Below are 19,942 nucleotides of genomic sequence, written 5' to 3' on the forward strand. Positions count from 1 at the left end.
TCCTATCCTGAAACGCCTTTCTAACAAGAAGTTTTATTTTCCCTTTCAGATACTTCGTAACGTGAAACTTTCGTATGTAGAGACATTCGCAAGTAGAGGTACCACTGAATCCATTTATAATAAAAACTGATATATTTCATGTACAATAGGTTTACAAGATTCTTTCATTATATATAAATATATATAGGAGAAAGACAGAGACAGAGAGGGGGGAGAGGAAAAGTGAGAAGAGGGAAAGCTAAAGAAAGAGCAAAATATACATAATGATCGAGAGAGAAAGAGAAAGAGAGAGTGAAAGAAAGAAATAGAGAGAAAGAGAGAGGAAAAGTGAGAAGAGGGTAGAGAAAGATAGCAAGATACAGAATGATAGAGAAAGAGAGAGTGAAAGAGAAACTGATAGAGAGAAAGAGAGATGATAGAAGGAGAGAAAGAGAGAAAGAGAAAGCAAGAGGGAAAGTGAGAAGAGGGAAAAATAGAGAAAAATAGCAAAAGATACAGAATGATAGAGAAAAGGAGAGAGAAACAGTGAAAGAAGAGAAAAAGATAGAGAAAAAGAGATGTGAAAGAGAGGGATAGAGAGAAAGAGAAAGAGAAAGGAAAATTGAGAAGAGGGAAAGAGAGAAAGGCAGACAGTGAGAGATAGAGAAACAGAGTTCGGGGAAGAAGGAAACAAAACAGGATAACGAGAGAGATTGAAACCGAGAAAAGGAGATAGAAAGAGTAATCAAAGGATAAAAAGAGAAAAAGAAAGAAAATATTTCTTAAATGGCCGGCTCCCAATCAATAAGCAGCCGTCTCTCGTCGTTCACCGCCAAGAGTCGGCAAGTAGAGTCCTATCGTTCGCGAACGACCCATCGCTAGTTGGTGGAGACAAGTGTATCGCGGGGCGACCGTTGTTGTGTGGAGGATAGCAGGCAGCGGGCTTGGTCATCTCTCCGAAGAGCAAAATGCAGCCCCGGGACTGATTGGGTTGGACCACCATCATCAGCAACAGCCCCACCACGGAATAAACGTCTTTTTCGGGTTTTATTCTGACCAAGCAACCAGTGACGTTATTTTTTGGGGACGGGGGTTCTTTCTGCGGCTACGCGTTGCCCTTTTCGATCGGCACGTTAAATGTCATTGAACTCTAATGACAACAAGGTGAGATCATCGCGCTTTGAGAATATTTTGTTTCTTTATCATTATTATTATTTCATTGCAAAATTTCCTTCAATGCCAAAGCGACAATGAGCTCAGCTTTTATTCAGAATGCACTCAAGGGCATGGCCACTAAACAGCTCACCGTTTAAGACGCATTACTTAACAAAGTCAGACTTTTTTATTATTTAAAGTAGCAAGTTTTCAACGGGATGGGTCGATTGAACTAAATATGCCGACTCGGCAATGCGTCAAAAGCAAAACTTTGATGTCTTTTGCAGCGCTTGCAACGCCCGCTGGAATTACAGACGGTCTCCGCGTGTGATTTGCATGTTAATGACAACGTGGACGCGGGCAGATGTCTGCAGCATTTTAAAAGCATAAGAAGTTGGTCTGTCAAGAGGCTTTCTAGATGATGCTCTTGATGCTAAATGGGGGGGATTGTTGGTAGGGGGTCCATTATGGCTTAGGATGCTTGCTTGCTTGCTGCAGCTGTTGCACTATTGTGATCCCTGATGGCTTCACCCTCGTTTAATTGTTCCAATGGGACAGTTTCCACTTTACCTTTTTAATGTAGTTTCTATTTTGCGATATATTTCCCTCGACATGCTCGCATTAATTAGGTGAGTTCTGTGAGCAAGCAGGCGTGAGCTTCAATCAGGATGATAAAAAGAAGTATTACATTTATAAAAAAATGCTAAATCAAATGCATCTGCCATTAATAAAAAAATAACAGGAATGAAAATAGGTTGCAAACTCCATATTTGTCTCCATTGTATTAGTTGATGAGAATTCACGCTATTGACATTTTGGTTCATGGATTAATTAATTTTGTCTAAATAAAAAAACTGCCTTTAATAAACAAAATCAAGGACTGAGATTAGTGTGATTCCCCCTCAACTAATAAATAACAAAACAAAAATGGAGTTCACGAAATGATAACTGAACTTAAACCTATTTAAATCTAGGCTTAAAACACACTTATACTCTATATTTTCCATGTTGACAATATCTATTATTTATTATTGCAACATCCGTTGCAGCCTGGTCATCCTGCAAGGGGGATCACCTCATGTGCAGTCCCTTCTCAAGGTTTCTTCATTTACCTCATGTTGAGGTTTTTCCTTGCCCTCATGTAGGTTTTAGATCAGGGGATGGTGTACTAATAGTCTGTAGTTTTCAATAATCTGTAGTCTGTGCAGCCCATTTGAGACTCCTTGTGATTAAGGGCTATACAAATAAACTTGACTTGACTATTGACATTTTGCTTCATTGATAAATGTATTTTTTTTAAAGTAAAAGAAAAAATATCCACATGTGGATTTGTCTATTTGTTCATTGTTTTCACTGACCAATTGTCACGAGGCGTGGTGGCGTGGAAGGTGACCGGACCAGAACGGAGGCAGGAGGCATGAAGGGAGAACTCAAATGCGTTGACGATCCATAAGTTTTATTTAATAAAATAAAAGTCGCCCAATACTCCGGGGCAAAACAGAACAATACAGAGTTCCTCCGGCACGAACTCACAGGACATGGCATAACAGACTAAAACATGACAAGCATAACAGACCGGGATTGTGTATAAGAGTAATGAACCAGCCACCGCAGAGCCCACAATGCAGCCTTAAATAGCAGACCCACAATTAGTGGAACTGCTTCAGCTGTTGCCCAGAGGGCGGGGCAGACTGGTCACCAAGGCGACCGTGACACCAATATGAAAATGTCATGAGGACTAAATTTAGATTAGATGAAATATAAAAATGATGTGGTGACAATATATTGTCATGACTTAAAAGAAATATTGAGTTTTTAATAAGGTTTTCTGTTAGACAAATGAAATGAAGTTGCATAAATGTAACCATTACAGAACATATAGAAATGTTAAATATTTTCTTTTCAAAATATTTCAAAATGGGAAAAGGCTGATACATGTTGTAAAAATCTAACAAGAGTGACTAAATCTAGACTAAACCGAGACAAAATTTAACCCATTTCAGATTAAATGGAAGGCTTCAATATTAAGGGCCGACAAATAATAGAAAAAGTCAAAATCAGTGTCCCGAATACAACTAACCTAAACCTGTTTTTTAAACCGCAACTAGACAAAAAAGCCTGTGGCAACTTAAATAAAAGCAAGTTGAGACTGACACAAAAACATGGGGACTGACATTAGACTAAATACAACTAATTTCAAATCAGACAGAAAGGTATTACCAGATGATTTTCCTTTAATAAAACACCACAAAGAAGGTGTTTTTTTTAATGTTCCAACTAGACGGACCAAAATATAATTATAATGTATTATAGTCAACCAAAACTTAAAACAACAAAATCTGGATTTGGTAAATGCTAAATAAAAAGTTAAGGGTCCTGCTGGAATTGGACTTAGGTGATGTATTGTTTGGTGATTATTCTGAATAAAACTTCATTCAAAATTTAAAATTTCAAAAGTTGTCAATAAAAATGATGTCACTTTGGACTAAATAAAAATGAAACAACGCTGACAAAAAAAACCCTCACAAATAAACTAAAATTGGACTAAAACTCACACTAAATTTAGACTTTTTCAGATCAGATGGAAAAAAACACTTTTATGATTGTCCCGACTGAAACTCCACTAAAATGTTTAATTTTATGTTTTATTCTATCATAACTAGACAAACAAATTGTGTCAACTTGGACTACAACAAAGACTTAAAATGCTTGACTTATGGTCAGTTAAAACTTGACAGACTAAAATCAGGATCAGGTAAATGTTTCAAAAACCAAAATTAGACTAAAACATTGGCAAAATTTCAATGAAATCATGTAAGGAGATAGCAGAGCTGACGGGGACCCAGAACCACAACTCCCCTCCCTGGCCCAAGCAGTATTTAGGTCTCAAGGGGGTGTAAGGCGGCGAGAGATAAGAGAACGGTGGGGGAAGCCTGGTTATGGGACTAAAGCCTCTAGCCATTATTCATATAAGAAGGACTAAGGTATTAGCGGCCTTTGTGTGCTGGGGTTCTCAGAAACAACAGATGTAGTTACAGACCAGCTCAGATTGTCTCCAATGAGCTTCACTGCAGACATTGGAAAAATGAATACAGGATTGTTTCTATACGCTCGGTTAGACGCGTTTGTGTGCCATCTGGCTCACGCAGTTTCACCTTTGCTGATGTATGGTTTCGGTTAACAGGTGTTTGGGAGACTCAAAACTAGCAGGGCTATATGCTGTATTTTCTAATGGTAGCACCAAGCGGAACAAAGTTTTTTTCGGTGCTCGCACAGCACAGGATGTGGTAGAATACGCTTTTTGTTAGACAATGCTGCAATTTTGGAGTTTTGTGCTTTAAAACAAATTGCAGAGAGGGTTTTTTTTTTAACAAATGCATGCATAGTAAATTTGGTCTCATTTGTCGGTAAATTGGTCGCACAGTCAATCCCTTGATGTCATGTCCTGCACGGTCGTCATGGCACCCAGCTGGCCCCGCCCCTTGACACCAGCTGAGACGCATTGAATCGATTGCTTGATTTTGTTTTACTAATAGGGATGTCTTCAGAATACTGGAAAATAAATTGCATTAAAAAAAAATCATACATTATACAAATGTATCAAGTAAAACTAATGATTTGAAGCATTTTCTACCAATTTTGATTTTCAAAACCATGTTGATTTTTAATGTATTATTCAAATGTCTTGCTGGTTTGTATCCATCCACTTATTGTTACTACACTTGTGTGTGAGCGGCATCATGAATAAAATGGACATTTAGCAAAAAAACACTAATTTAAATTAGGTGAACAGTGATATTTTACTCTGAAAAACACATTCAATCTCATATTTGCAATCAAAACAATATTTCAAAATGTTTTTTTCTTACAGTGAAATCACAACCCCTTGAGTTTTGAAAGACGGATAACTTTTATCGATTTCCTTGACCCGATTTGAATATTCCCTGTCTATTTTAGTTCCGAGAAATCTCGATCTTGAAACTTTTTTACCCGATGTGTTATTCACCCAAAGGCTCATAAATAGATAAACATGAGCAAAAGGAGATGGCAGGCCAGCCGCAAAACATTGCTCCATCATCAAACATTAAATCATCCTTTGTGTGTTTCCGTCGACCTCGTTACGTAATGCCAGCCAAGCTTTTTGAGCTTTGTTCTGAGATTTATTTTTCTTATACGGCTGGCATATATGAATATAAAAAGTACTGCATATAACTCGACACATCTCACTTCTCCACATTAGTCCACCGAAGCTGTACACTTTATAGTGAGCAAAGCAATTAAGTTGTGTAAAATCAATAGCACGAGTGGTGCTGATGGTTATCGAGTACTTGTTGTCTTCCTGCACTAAGATTTATTTACAGTCACGTGAGAGGGTGGGGACTTTGTTGATGTAATGAAGTTTGTTTGAGCAGCAGTTTATGCTGTTCGGATTTTTTTTCATATAGATCTACAGCAGGGGTCTGCAACCCTAACCCTAACCCAAGCAGGGTGCCCCCTGAGGACTGCTGAGGTCCGCGGACCTGTCCTGAAAATAGCTCACCAGGGTTTGGTCATTGTGATTTGCTAGTATTAATGTTTTTTTTGTGGTTGCCTGAGTCTATTTAACCCTTATTCCAACAATTTACCTGATAATAAAATAGTTACAACAAATTAATGACATGATAAGTTCTTATTTTAGAAATGCATATCAAACTGGGTGCCCTTTGCTCTAATTAGTAACCAAAACCTGAAAAAGGTTGGAGACCCCTGATCTACAGTATGGGTGCTCAATGCAAAAACTCTTATTATTTTCAAATGTTTCAGGATTCTTTGTACATGGAATGAAAATTCAAGGTCAGCCTAGTATTCAGAATAAACTTCCTAATCCATGTCATTGAATGCCGACAATATTTTTCGATGCACACCTAAATAAATCAAATATCAGTCCATTATCTGCACCGCTTATCCTCAGTGGGGTCGCGGGGGTGCTGGAGCCCTTCCCAGCTATTTTCAGGCAGTGGGTAGGGGACAGTCGCAGGGCACACAGGGACAATTTGGAACGGCCAATTAACCTGAAATGCATGTTTTTGGAATATAGTTTATCAAAATAAAACACAATAGTAAAATTCTAGTAACTGTCCAAAGAGTTACTCAGTACAAGTCAAGTCTTAAGTTCATGGCCAATGTTCCTTTCAAATGAGCAAAGAAATAATAGGTAACACTGCACTGCTGAGATTCTGCATTTGACTGCTACATGGTAGCATGTCCCTCCAAACACAAATCCCTGAATATACATTCTTGTGATCAACCAGTACTACAACTCTGTGATCTACCGGTAGAGCACAATAGATGAAATGAGCAGCCCTGACCGAATAAAATGTTTTTAATTTTGTATTTGTTTGCACCCATGTTTGATTAATTTCTGTGTAAAATTTAGTTTCAAATTTTTCTCAAATCAAATTTTGTGGTTTGATACAATTGGTATCAAACCCAGGTTGTGGCGCCCCGCAGTATCTTAACCACCGAACCAACGTATATATGATTTGCAAAAAGGCACTCGATTTGATCACACCATATCACAATTTTTATTCTTGGTACCAGAGACGAATGTTAATTTAATAGAAGATAGCTCAGAGCGCTCTGAAGGCAATCCCTTGACTTCTGTTCCAAATCCAACTCCATGGGGAAAAGCTCTACCCCAATTTTTGTACGGGAAAAGTGAAAAAATAACTTTATTTTGGTTAGACTGATTTCTGATCTACTACGTATAAGAAAAATCAATACATTTACTGCAAGTGTGGAAGATGCTGAAATAATTGTTTGTGTTGTCTATTGGAGAAATAAAACAAACTACATTACGCAAATTGTATTTGTTTTTATTCTACATAGTCTATCTTGCTGTGAATAAATAAATGCTGCATTGTGTTTGTAAGGTCTATTATCGCTTAATAATGGGAATTGCAATCATTAATAAGAGGAGCAATTAGCTGAGGTTGACAGGTATTAGGGATGCACGATAACGTTTTTTTACTACTGATTTCATATATATTATTTTATATTGCATGTTGTATTATGTCTTTATTTTTGTCTACAATAAAGATAACATTATACTGCTCTGGTAAATGTCTGCAAAAAGTCATGTTGGAGGTACCACAGCTTGACTTATATCCATATATATATATATATATATATATATATATATATATATATATATATATCCATTATCTGCACCGCTTATCCTCAGTAGGGTCGCGGGGATATATATATTTACTATCTAAAAAAACATAATTTTGAAACATTATACATGTGCTCCAATACTGACGGGTATACATGCCTAGGCTAAGAAATAAAGATAAAAATAAAATATTTCCCTTATTTTTAGATTATATTAAAAAAAAACATTATTTATAATTAGTTTCAAAAAGGCTATCATTGTCTACCCAATTAAAATAAACGAGAGTAACTTCAAAATTTAATTTCTTTCATACACGATAATGCAAAACTGAATGGACCTGACACACTTAAAAATTTAGCATTTTTATCTTCAAAAGAGCTTGACAGAATTCAAAACGTTTGAACTCAGTGCCTTTTGTCATCATTGCAGCCTTTATCAGCTTGTTCATGATGCGTGTGCAAGTACATGTATTTCTTAAATACATACGAATACATTTATGAATACATATTCATTTTTCTTGGGGTTTGGGTTGGCGTTTGGACTGTAGTTGAAGAAGGTATCTTCTTACTTTCACCATTTTCATGCTACCCTAGCAAATAGAAACATCATGCAGGAACAAGCATTATGTCAATCAGCACTGACCCATTCCTCCTACCTAATATGTTCCACCTCGCATAGCTTTGTAATAAAAGCAGATAGGTGTGGCGAAAAATAAGGCAGATCTCTTTGAACTCAGTTGGGCATTTTAACACATACTTAATAGAGAAAATATTGAATTTCCACCTTTTTAGGACACTTCGAACAATGCACCACACTTTTAAGTTTGCACTTGCCTTATGCTGTCCGAGTAGCCACCACAACAAACTATGAAGCCCTATTGCTTGAAGATTAAGCGCATCACTTGCTGCTATCGTTAATGCAGCTTCAGGTACCGTCGGGAATTCCGAGTGTGCAAGGTGACTGCTTCAGTCTTCCGGCCTTGGTTGCTAGGCAGAATCCAAATAGAAGAATTAGTCAGCTCTCTTGCCGTAAAGCCTCTTAAAGTTGAGCTACTAAGCTTTATGTCAAGGAAGTGGGGAAGGATGACACACCGCAAAGATACAGTCAGAGGGGGGGTAGAATAGCCAAAAGTTTTACTCAAGTATAAGTACTGTTACTTCAGAATAATAATACTCAAGCAGAAGTAAAAAGTAGTCATCCAAATTATTACTTGAGTAAAAGGTAAAAAAAGTACATGGTGAAAAAAACTATTCAACTATTTAGTAACTGTAGCAACGTCTTAATTTTTCACAAACAACTATTCAATCAGATTATCAAAATCCATCAAATCAACAAAAAAAATTATGTTTTAATTTAACAATGAATTAACCATGATTATTTTAATCTAAGTAATTTAATAGACAATGACATTTTGAAAGTTTAAATGACGGAAATAAATTAACACAAGTAGCACATTTAAAGCCTGAGTGCTTTTTTTCAACAGGCTCTGTGGGCAGAAAAAAGTTGAAAGCGCCATATTAGATAAAAAAAATAAAAAAAATTGTCAGGAGCCGGAAAAAAAATTAAAAGCCTTATATAAGCCTTATAATAAACGCAACGCATGCTGTATGTATTTAGATCAGCCTATTGTCCAAATGACTAAGTTGGATGCTGCACACCCTGTGTAGAATACCGTGACTACTCTGGTGTATGATACCGCTCCAAGTTTATTATTGAATTACGTCAAAATGTTTTGATAAAATTAAATAAATACAGTTAAAAAATCAAATTTTTGAGGTATGAAAAAAAACAATAACAAAGGTGCATAATGGGCCCCTTACATGGCCAACAAAAACAATTCAATAAAACTTAGCATGCAATTGAAAGAATAATAAAGCAACCGTTTTAAACGGTAAAGTAAATAAAAAATCACATTAGTAATGTTTAAGTTGAAATTCTGTGGAGTTATTTTACTCTTTTTACTTTTGGGATCCATGGCCAATCACACACTTGCCGGTTTGCTTTAAAACAGCCACCTGCTTGGTATGTGAAGCTGCCCCTTTAAAAGGGGCGGGGCTTAGGACGCACAGTGGCTCTCACCAGAGAGAAAATAAGCAAGCAAAGGTCTTAAAGAAATGCCGTACATACGTGAAAGTGTTTTAAGTTACTAAGCAACGGCTTCAATGCAGTATAATGTATATAATGTATAATATATAATACATAATACAACAGAGTAAGAGTATTCTTTCTTCTTCAAAAATCATTTCAAATACAAGCAAAAAGTATAGTGAAATAAAAATACCACCAGAGATACAAAATATGCCAAAACGTACCCAAATAGATTTAACAGAGTAAATGCAACAATAATAAAAAACAAGGGAGACTGCTGGAAGTGTGAATTTCCCTACGGGGATGAATAAAGTATCTATCTATCTATCTATCTATCTATCTATCTATCTATCTATCTATCTATCTATCTATCTATCTATCTATCTATCTATCTATCTATCTATCTATCTATCTATCTATCTATCTATCTATCTATATATCTATCTATCTATCTATCTATCTATCTATCTATCTATCTATCTATCTATCTATCTATCTATCTATCTATCTATCTATCTATCTATCTATCTATCTATTGACCGACCGACCTACCTACCTACCTACCTACCTACCTACCTACCTACCTACCTACCTACCTACCTACCTACCTACCTACCTACCTACCTACCTACCTATCTATCTATCTATCTATCTATCTATCTATCTATCTATCTATCTATCTATCTATCTATCTATCTATCTATCTATCTATCTATCTATCTATCTATCTATTGACCGACCGACCGACCTACCTACCTACCTACCTACCTACCTACCTACCTACCTACCTACCTACCTATCTATCTATCTATCTATCTATCTATCTATCTATCTATCTATCTATCTATCTATCTATCTATCTATCTATCTATCTATCTATCTATCTATCTATCTATCTATCTATCTATCTATCTATCTATCTATCTATCTATCTATCTTTACCAACCACTTCTGGACACAGTGAAGCTCATCTTTGTGCCCAGTTGAAGTTTATTTTTAACAGACATATTACGTTTTTTACAGTAAATCAAATGGGTTTTTCAAAAAAAAAGTTATATTTATTTAACTAATAGAAAATCACACCAACCAGATGCATCTACCACCAATGAGCGTTTTCATCACGACTTACTATAGACTTTTGGCCGGTCTAAAATCCAATCCATCGCTTGACTTACCCATACACGGAAAATGATTGGAACAGATTGAGTTTTTTAAACTGATGATTTATACACATAAGGTCTTGGTCTAAGTGACAAAGTAGTATTTCTAGTATTTCACCATTGAAAAACCAATGGGACTCCCCTTTATCTTGAACTTTTCAGTCGAATTTCAAATCAGGGACATCTATTGAAGAAGTTAACACTTATACAAGGAACACATATTTTTTCTCATTCCGTCCTATTTTTTTCACTGATGTTGCTGCATTAAAATTTTAGTACGCATTTTGGTTCACATGAATGTCCTCTGCGTTTAATGATGTTCGTTGTAATGCGGAAACCTAATGATCGAGCCCTTGTGGGTCCGCTGGATAGACCTAAGCTCTTCGAGGATTTTGAGTCTTTTCCAAGTAGTTCACAGCGCTGTTTTGTGCTTGCATCATAATGAGCTGACTTGCAGTCTCAAACTGTTGATGCTGCGCATAATTTATTGCCTTACAAGGAAAATGGGTTAGCGGTTGTTTATGTTATACAAAATTGGGAGATAGTGTCAAAAAAATTCTCAATTTTACCATTACAATTTTAATGCGTTTAAAACGGATAAGTCAAAAAGTTCAAACAATAATGAAGAATTTTGAACAAGTTTAAACAGAACATTAAAATTCAAAGTGTAAAAAAACACGTGCAAAAAACATACCCGTAGCTGAGTTGCTCAAACAGCAAAGTCAACTTCTTACTAATGTTTGATGAACAGAACCAGCTTTGAATAGGTGAATTTAAACTTTAATATTTTTATGTTCAATCTCACAACAAAGCATATTTTAAAATTGACAATTTTTAAAATGACAAATGAATCTAATTTGGGCGGCATGGCGACTGAGTGCTTAACCGTCCGTGGGACAGTTCTGAGGTCATGGGATCAAATCCAGGTACCAGCCTTCCAGTGCGGAATTTGCATGTTCACTCCGGTCACCTCTCACCTTCCAAAAACATGCATGTCAGGTTTATTATCCCTAGGTGTGAATGAGCGAGTGAGTTGTCCATCTCTCTGTCCCCTGCCCACTGCCCTAGGATAGACCCTACTGAGGAAAAACAGTGCAGATAATGGATGAATCATATTGATTTTATCAAATGCCCAGCCATATTTTTACAAGGCAAAAGAAGTTCACTCACACCTCTGAGAATGTTTGATTATTCCGTGGATTCTTAATTGAATGTAAAATGTCTGAAACTTAGATTGTGGTTAATTTATCTTCTTTTGCTTTTTTACAGGTTATTCTTCAGCATCATCCAGTTGAGCAAGACATTATTTTTGCCTGCTAGTGCTTCCTCTTGACACCAAAGCATTTTCAGTCTGGTTGATGATTGTTAGGTACTCCCTTCAAAAGTCATCTGCCCCACTTGCAGCCCTCCTATAGCATGGCTAGATGGGGGTTGGGGCGCTTTGGTCAAGGCCAGATGTTTGCTGTCCTGATTACGTTATCAACAAGTATATCCCTTGCACAAAGTAATGACTGCCCCCAGCTTTGTGTGTGCGAGGTCCGACCTTGGTTCACCCCTCAGTCCACTTACAGATATGCCACCACTGTGGACTGCAATGACCTGCACCTGACGCGCATCCCTGGAAACCTATCGAGTGAAACTCAGGTTCTCTTGCTTCAAAGCAACTCTATAGCAAGAACCAGTGAAGAGCTGGAGCAGCTTTTCAACTTGACGGAGTTGGATCTGTCCCAGAACAACTTCAGTAACATTCAAGATATCGGGCTGACGAATATGTCACAGCTCACAACGCTTCATCTCGAAGAGAACCGGATCACGGAAATGGCCGATTACGGTCTGCAAGACCTCAGCAATCTCCAGGAGCTGTATATTAACCACAATCAGATCAACACTATTTCTGCTAAGGCTTTCTATGGACTCCATAATTTGTTAAGGCTTCACCTCAATTCTAATAAATTGGAGAGCATCAGCAGCAAATGGTTTGAATCCACGCCGAATCTTGAGATCCTAATGATTGGGGAAAATCCTGTTCGTGGAATTACGGATTTTAACTTCAAGCCTCTGGGCAACCTGATAAGCTTAGTCTTGGCGGGGATGGACTTGAGGGACATCCCTGGAAATGCCTTTGTGGGCCTTGACAAGCTAGGAAGTCTTTCATTATATGATAACAAGCTACAGAGGATTCCTCAAAGGGCCCTTCAAAAATTGCCTAGCCTCAAGTTCTTGGATCTGAACAAAAATCCAGTACGCAAGATTCAGGAGGGAGACTTCAAGAACATGCTAAAGCTAAACGAGCTGGGCATAAACAACATGGATGAGTTAGTATACATAGAGCGCTATGCTCTGGATCATCTTCCTGAGCTCACTAAACTGGAGGCAACAAACAATCACAAGTTCTCTTACATCGACAGTCACGCCTTCCGTGACGTCCCAGCTTTGGAGAGTCTAATGCTAAACAACAATGCATTGAACTCCTTGTATAAGACCACCATAGAATCTCTTCCCAACCTGCGTGAAATCAGCATCCATGGCAACCCCTTTCGCTGTGACTGCGTTATCCAATGGATGGGCCCTAACAAGACCGCAATCCGTTTTATGGAACCTCAATCCATGTTTTGCGCAGCCCCGACGGAAGTTAGGGGTAAGCATGTACAGGATGTCATGCAGAAGAACCTTGCCAGCCAATGCCTGCCAGGAATTAGCCATGATACATTTCCCACTCACCTCAATGTGGACATTGGTGCAAGCATAGTCTTGGACTGCAGAGCTGTGTCCATACCTTTACCAGAGATCTATTGGGTAACACCAACAGGGACCAAAGTTATGACAGATAGCCTATCTGATAAGTACAACCTCAGCCCCGAAGGGACATTGAGAATTTCCAACATTCAGGTTATAGATTCCGGGCGGTATACCTGCGTGGCTCAGAATTCACAAGGAGCCGACACGCGCGTGACAGCCGTCCGAGTCAACGGCACTCTGCTGGACAGCACTCAGCTTATGAAAATTTATGTCAAGCAGACAGACTCCCACTCCATTTTGGTCTCCTGGCAGGTGAACTCCAACATGATGACCTCCAACCTCAAGTGGGCATCTGCCACCGTGAAAATAGACAACCCGCATATTACATACACAGCTAAAGTCCCCGTGGATGTACACGAGTACAACCTCACTCATCTGCTACCAGCGACTGAGTACGAGGTTTGCCTCACCGTCTCCAACATCCAGCAACAAACGCAGAAGTCGTGTGTGAACGTCACCACGGAGCAGACCGCCTTCGCCGTGGAAGTGTCTGACCAAGCCACCAATGTGGCATTAGCAGCCGTGATGGGGACCATGTTCGCAATGGTTAGCTTAGCATCCTTGAGCGTGTGCGTCGCCAAGCGCTGGAAAAGGAAAAACTATCATCATTCCCTGAAAAAGTACATGCAGAAAACCTCTTCCATCCCATTGAATGAGCTTTACCCCCCTCTGATCAACCTGTGGGAGGCCGATAGTGAAAAAGAGAAAGAAGGCTCGTCTGAGAGCAAACCGAGCCAGGTGGACACAACACGCAGCTACTACATGTGGTGAAAGTGCCAATAATATTTGAGAAGACACATGTCACAAGCACATAGTGTAATATGTGCATGTACTGTAAAAGTGAACTACCTTATCTTTTTCACACTTTGTTTTCTTTGGATCTCAGATTGAGCGTTTTTGGCTCCTAAGTTTCACGTACTGTCTTTTGAGGTCGTGTCAGTTTTGACACTGCTTTGTCCTACTGAATAAAGTAGATGCTTTGTTTTATTTATACCAATTTTTGAGAACACGAGCATGAGTATTGTCACTGATTCTTAGCCACACTTTGTTGGGCTCGTTTCCCTGACAGGAAGTAAAACAGAAGGTAAACCCAAAGTATTCCCTAAAAATAGTATGTTGTAGTTTAAATAGGGCATTAGGGTCAGAAAAATATCTCGGATGAAGGAAACAGTACCGGTACTTGAATATCTGTACATGCACGAGCTACCGGGAAAATGGAAGTATAGCCCAGCCATTGCAATAACAAACCTTGCAGTCGGACTAAAATTTTCTTTGTGTTATTGTCCGCGTTCACATGCCTTCATATAATGGGAATACAGGCAATATTCTGATTCCAATTTGATTATTGCTTACATGTTAACATAACCATTGATGTCGCTCAGATACTCATGATTAATCGGGGCTATGCTTCAGAGAACAGTTGTGCCGTAATTGGTTGTTCGTTGAGCCCCCGGGCCACATTGATCCTGTAACAGCAACATTCAAAATTGCCTCCCCCAGAGAACGCTAAAAACAGGATCGCAACTCAAATTCTACAAATACAATATTATTGAAAATGCCCTATTTACACTAGCGGTACATGTGTTTTATGAAATCCTTTGGGTCGACATGAAATCACTCCCATGTAAATCTGCCTCTTGACTGTGGTGCACTGAAAATATATCTATGAATTTAAAAGTAAACGGACAAAAGCAATTTATAGGCCGTCTATCGGCTGATGTTAGCGATTTCTAAGTCATGTTGTATCAACTGTTACGTTTACGATGTGTACATTGATAATCACGTTTGAGCTAGACTTTGTTTACGGAGCGAATACCGTGAACCAGCAATAGAAACCTGAATGTCTGAAAGTAGCTGAAGTGATGTAAAGCTTTCTACCTTTCTTGAATACTTTTTATCTTGCTAGAATGTCTGCAATCACTTGCTTATAATTGTTTGCACAGTTATTGATGAACTACTGAAATAAAATGTTCTCTCATCTTATTTTTCAAATCGTGATTTTAACATTATTTCTCTCCCACTGTCAGTTACTGTGTATAAGTAAAGTGTAACATATGGTATTGTATTGAGGTTTAAATGCTGCTGAAACGAAATATCTTGTTTAACATTATGATAATGAGATGAAAACAACTACCGTAAATTCCGGACTATAGAGCGCACCTGATTATAAGCCGCACCCACCACATTTTAAGAGGAAAACCGTTTTTTGTACTTACACAAGCCGCACCTGTATATAAGCCGCATGCGCCCACGTTAAAAATGTAACACAAACATAAAATTAACCCAAACCCGACTTTAAGTCCCGCGATTGAAACTGAATGTCCTTCATTAAAGTACACAGTCCAAGATTCACAGCTGGCAAAATGAACGGAATATGATACCGGTACTTAAGGTTTGATGCAGGCCTGCAGAGTCTGGGTCCCGTTGAAAGTAATCCAAGAAAAAAAGTGTATTTCTCCAAAGGTAAGGGTGGGAAAAATATATATCCACTATTGTCCGCCGCGTCCACAAACACTTCTCATGTTTACTCCACTTCCTGTCAGCCCCCGTGGTTTTCGCCCCTTTTTTTATTCGCCCGTACAAAACATATCAGAATAAGTCTCTAAAATAAATACATTACAAAAATATGCAGTTGCAAATACATATTATACATGGTTACACATATTTACAAAGAAAGACAGTACACCGAGAGAGTTTTCAAAGCTTTAATAATAATAATATAACTTTCATTACAAACTGTGCCTGTGACAGGTAGCAAAACGCTAGCAACACGCTCGCAACACAGTAAACGGGTCTGTTAAAAAACATACCGTACTTGTAAAAATTACCGTAAACCGTCCTCATCTTTCTCCTTAGAACTGAAGCCATCAAAGTCTTCCTCAGTGTCGGAAAGAAACGTTGTCATATAGACGCCATCCCACGCTCCCATTCACTCCTGATTCTGTGCCCTCCTCTCCGGCCGGCTTTTCAGAATCTGTTGGTGATGGTGGATTTTTCGATGCTGCCCCACACTGTCAGGATCCACTGGCAGACATGCGAAAAAGTTGCCTTTCGCATGCGGACAGTTTTAGTGAAATAATTCTCGCCGCTAGTCAAGCCAAGAATTTGCAGTCTTCCTCGGCGCATATATTCCAGCGGTCTAAATCTTACCTTTTGTACTCGAGCGCCGCTGGCGGCCGTTAGAAAAATTCCATAAATTGGCCGCATCACTCGTCCCAAAAATAACTTTAATACAAGTGAAAAGTCATCAAAAAAAAAAAAGTTTCAAGTAGTGGATCTGTTTGAACAAAAACTGTGATTTGTTTTTTTGCAATTAAACAGAAAATTGTGAAAAAAATAATTGTTAAAAACCCCAGATAATTCTGTTTAAAGGTTTACAGGGAGGTAAAATGTTAAATGAACTTTGTTTGATAAAGATTTGTAATTATTTCATGGAATAAATCGGAATGTGAATATAATCGCTAAACCCAACCAAAATAATTTTTTGAGACACTGGTGGGTGGGCTGTCTTGAAGGCTCGAGGGCATGGCCCACTGAAGGAAACTTTTGTATATTTCAAATTCAAACGCATCGATCTGGTGAATTTCTAGAGCAAAATCCAGAAGCTATATGTATGATCAATGTGTGACCTACTATTCCTTCTATTCTAAGCATTGTAAGTGACAAATTTATTGTCGTTGTAACATGTGAAACGCTCAACAAAATTAACTTTTGTCCCTGTGACCAAAAATAGTGTAATAATGACATAAGATTGACTCCTTCTTAGCACTTAATACCACTGGTGTTCCAGTGGTTAGAATTCGGTGCCCTCATACTGCTGCTAACAGCGTTCGATTCCTGTTGCATCCAACAGCAGAGTTTGAGCTGAGAGATGCAAGACAAGATTTTATTCCGATTTCTAATAAAAAATGCATATACAAAAGCAATAAAATCCTGGTGGCTCGTTTTTTCCCTAATGGGGAACACTGGGAACACCCCTTTTAGTCTGAACCAGAACAGAAACTGAAACCTCTTTTTTTATCTGATTCATCAATTAACAAAACCATCAAATGAATATTTTTTTTTTTTTTGCAACTTGTTTTGCTTCAAATATTTCTCAATTATTTTATGACCAAGTACATGTTACAATTTCATCAATAATGCTTTAAAATATTTCTTATGCTATTGTTTAATGACAACAAAGGCCATTCATTCATAACACTTTATCAAGTTATTACTATGTTGTTACTAGATTATTATTATTATTATGTTATTACCTTGTTGTAATTATTAGATGTAAGATAAAAAAAGAGGCTCAGTTAACCACTAAAACATCGGCCTTGTACTCAGTAATTTACATAAAGGCTATTTTAAAGAATTTAGCAAGAAATGATCAGACATTGATCATGTCAAATAGTTCTCAACAAATTAGAAATCAAATTTCCTAAAAAATCGAAACGATCCATCATTGGTGAGCCGTTCTCTGAACCGGTGGGTGGGCAACTCAGATGTTCATAGGGGGCCACGAGTACCATGTTGGTGACCCATGCTTTAAATTCTCTATAAATGGAGGTAATCGCACAACATTATTGTGTGGCCTCAAAAGTCAAAGGACATCTTTCTTCAAAGGTTTACCTGAGGGTCTTCGCACAGACATGGACTGACTCTGCTAAACAGTTATAAACTCTCTTTAATGGGATAATTTAGTGTGCAGACTTGAAATAGACCATAAAGATCATCTCCATAGAGATGCGGTAGGGACGAACCCGACAAATCAAAGCGAGTAAAAGTGGAACGGACGCACATTAGTGACGCTTAATTGGTTATAGCAATGGCAGCTGCTCTCTGGTGTCTCCGAACACATTCATTTTTATTTTATTTTTCATCCTAAAGGTGAATTGCGAACAAAGCAAAGAATCCAAAAGGCACTTGTTTTTTGCAGAGGAAAATGTGAACACGCACGATTACATGCTTTCACTGTTTGCGCTGAATGGACCTTAAACTTGTGAACATCACCTTGCAAGAATTATTTTGACACGGCTTTTATGGTTATGTTTGATGTTGCAGGACATTTATAGGCATGAAAATGGGGCAGGGCTTTAAAAAGGTGAGCTAGGCTGGGGAGGAAATACCTTATTTGAGTATAAAACCCACCTCTAATTTTCAAATCGACATAACATTGTGTTTGACTTAAACGAAGAGTTGAAAGTGACAATCGTTTAATGTATGCGGCGAAAATTTAAATCATTTATTGACAACTATGAACAAAAAACAACAGAAAATTTACAATGTCTTTATTTCATGTCCTTCAAAGGTCCATTCATCATCAGATACACCAAAGAGTTGTTCCCCTCATCATGCTTTTTACTTTTATTTAGATAGATAGATAGATAGATAGATAGATAGATAGATAGATAGATAGATAGATAGATAGATAGATAGACAGATAGACAGATAGATAGATAGATAGATAGATAGATAGATAGATAGATAGATAGATAGATAGATAGATAGATAGATAGATAGATAGATAGATAGATAGATAGATACTTTATTCATCCCCGCAGGAAAATTCACATTTCCAGCAGCATCCCTGTGCTGAGAAACAATACAATAATAAAGCAAAAAGAATACAATATACAAATACCCAATGTGACGTGCTTATACCCACTGTAGCGTGTTCTATAGAGTATCTACACAGAATACTTATTGCAATAAAATTTGGTAATATGCAATGTAGGGGGTGTGGTTTAATGTGGGCCTTTACTCTGCCGGGTGGAGTTAAAGAGCCTCATGACACGTGGAAGAAAAGATCTCTTCATTCTGTCCGTGGTACAAGACAGTGTTTTCTCTGTTCTCTTAACATTCGTCTCTGGTACTGTGAATATGAATAGTGCGATAATGAGAAATCTCATTCAGGTTACACACAAATAAATCGAGTACTCCTGCCCGAGTGAACTACAGACGCTGCCCAACCCATGATCGAGTTAGGTTCCGGACAATCGTTCGTAAGTTGAATAGCATTAAAGTGATAGACAATAAATACCAACAAAAATTGGGACTTTGGTTTGAAACCCCAAATTTTGAGACGCTTGTTTAAAGCAAATACAAAAAAATGATCACTTTGTTCAAAACGTCATCAAAAATTTTGTTTAAAACGACCCCAAAAAAATGGGAACGTTTTATTTCAAACCCCTGTACAACTAAGAAAAAAAAAGATCATTTTTGTGTACAAAAAACCCCAACAAAAGTACGATCAGCTTTCTAGGTTAATATTTTATCTGTTATTCTAAAAACATCTCTCTTTTGACATTATTTTCTGCATGAATGGGACAATTGCAATGAAAAAAAGGCCAAAAATAAATATAAAACATATAATAAATAACAGCAACAATGTGTTTTCTTTAAATCTAGTTCAATGGCCAGCAAACCAATTCTGAAAATAGCTCACTAGTGATAAGTAGTTGAGCCGTTCGATGATATTTGATTTCTAAATGAAATAATAAATTATGCACATGGTCAGTGTCTTTATCCCTCGTTGCATGTTTTTTTGCTTTTTTGTTTGTGACACAAAACTTGTCAGAGTACATTATTTGGGCGTGAACTAAAAGTAATTCAGCCAATTAAG

General features: G+C 37.7%; 1 protein-coding gene across 1 annotated transcript; it reads left to right on the top strand.

The window, feature by feature from the left end:
- The first annotated feature begins 877 nt into the window (after positions 1-877).
- lrrn1 (leucine rich repeat neuronal 1) lies at positions 878-15,318 on the top strand. Its single transcript, XM_088338527.1, has 2 exons — positions 878-1,143; positions 11,806-15,318. The coding sequence occupies exon 2, from the start codon at positions 11,953-11,955 to the stop codon at positions 14,104-14,106; it is 2,154 nt and encodes a 717-aa protein (XP_088194653.1). The 5' UTR covers positions 878-1,143; positions 11,806-11,952; the 3' UTR covers positions 14,107-15,318.
- The last annotated feature ends 4,624 nt before the right edge of the window (positions 15,319-19,942 follow it).

This window comes from Urocampus carinirostris, chromosome 6, assembly GCF_059441175.1.
Source record: "Urocampus carinirostris isolate Australia breed hairy pipefish chromosome 6, RoL_Ucar_1.0, whole genome shotgun sequence".
Taxonomy (NCBI): domain Eukaryota; kingdom Metazoa; phylum Chordata; class Actinopteri; order Syngnathiformes; family Syngnathidae; genus Urocampus; species Urocampus carinirostris.

What these genes read in the sequence shown, in the direction of transcription:
- lrrn1 (XM_088338527.1), top strand. Translation starts at nt 11,953, where the DNA reads ATGGCTAGATGGGGGTTGGGGCGCTTTGGTCAAGGCCAGATGTTTGCT.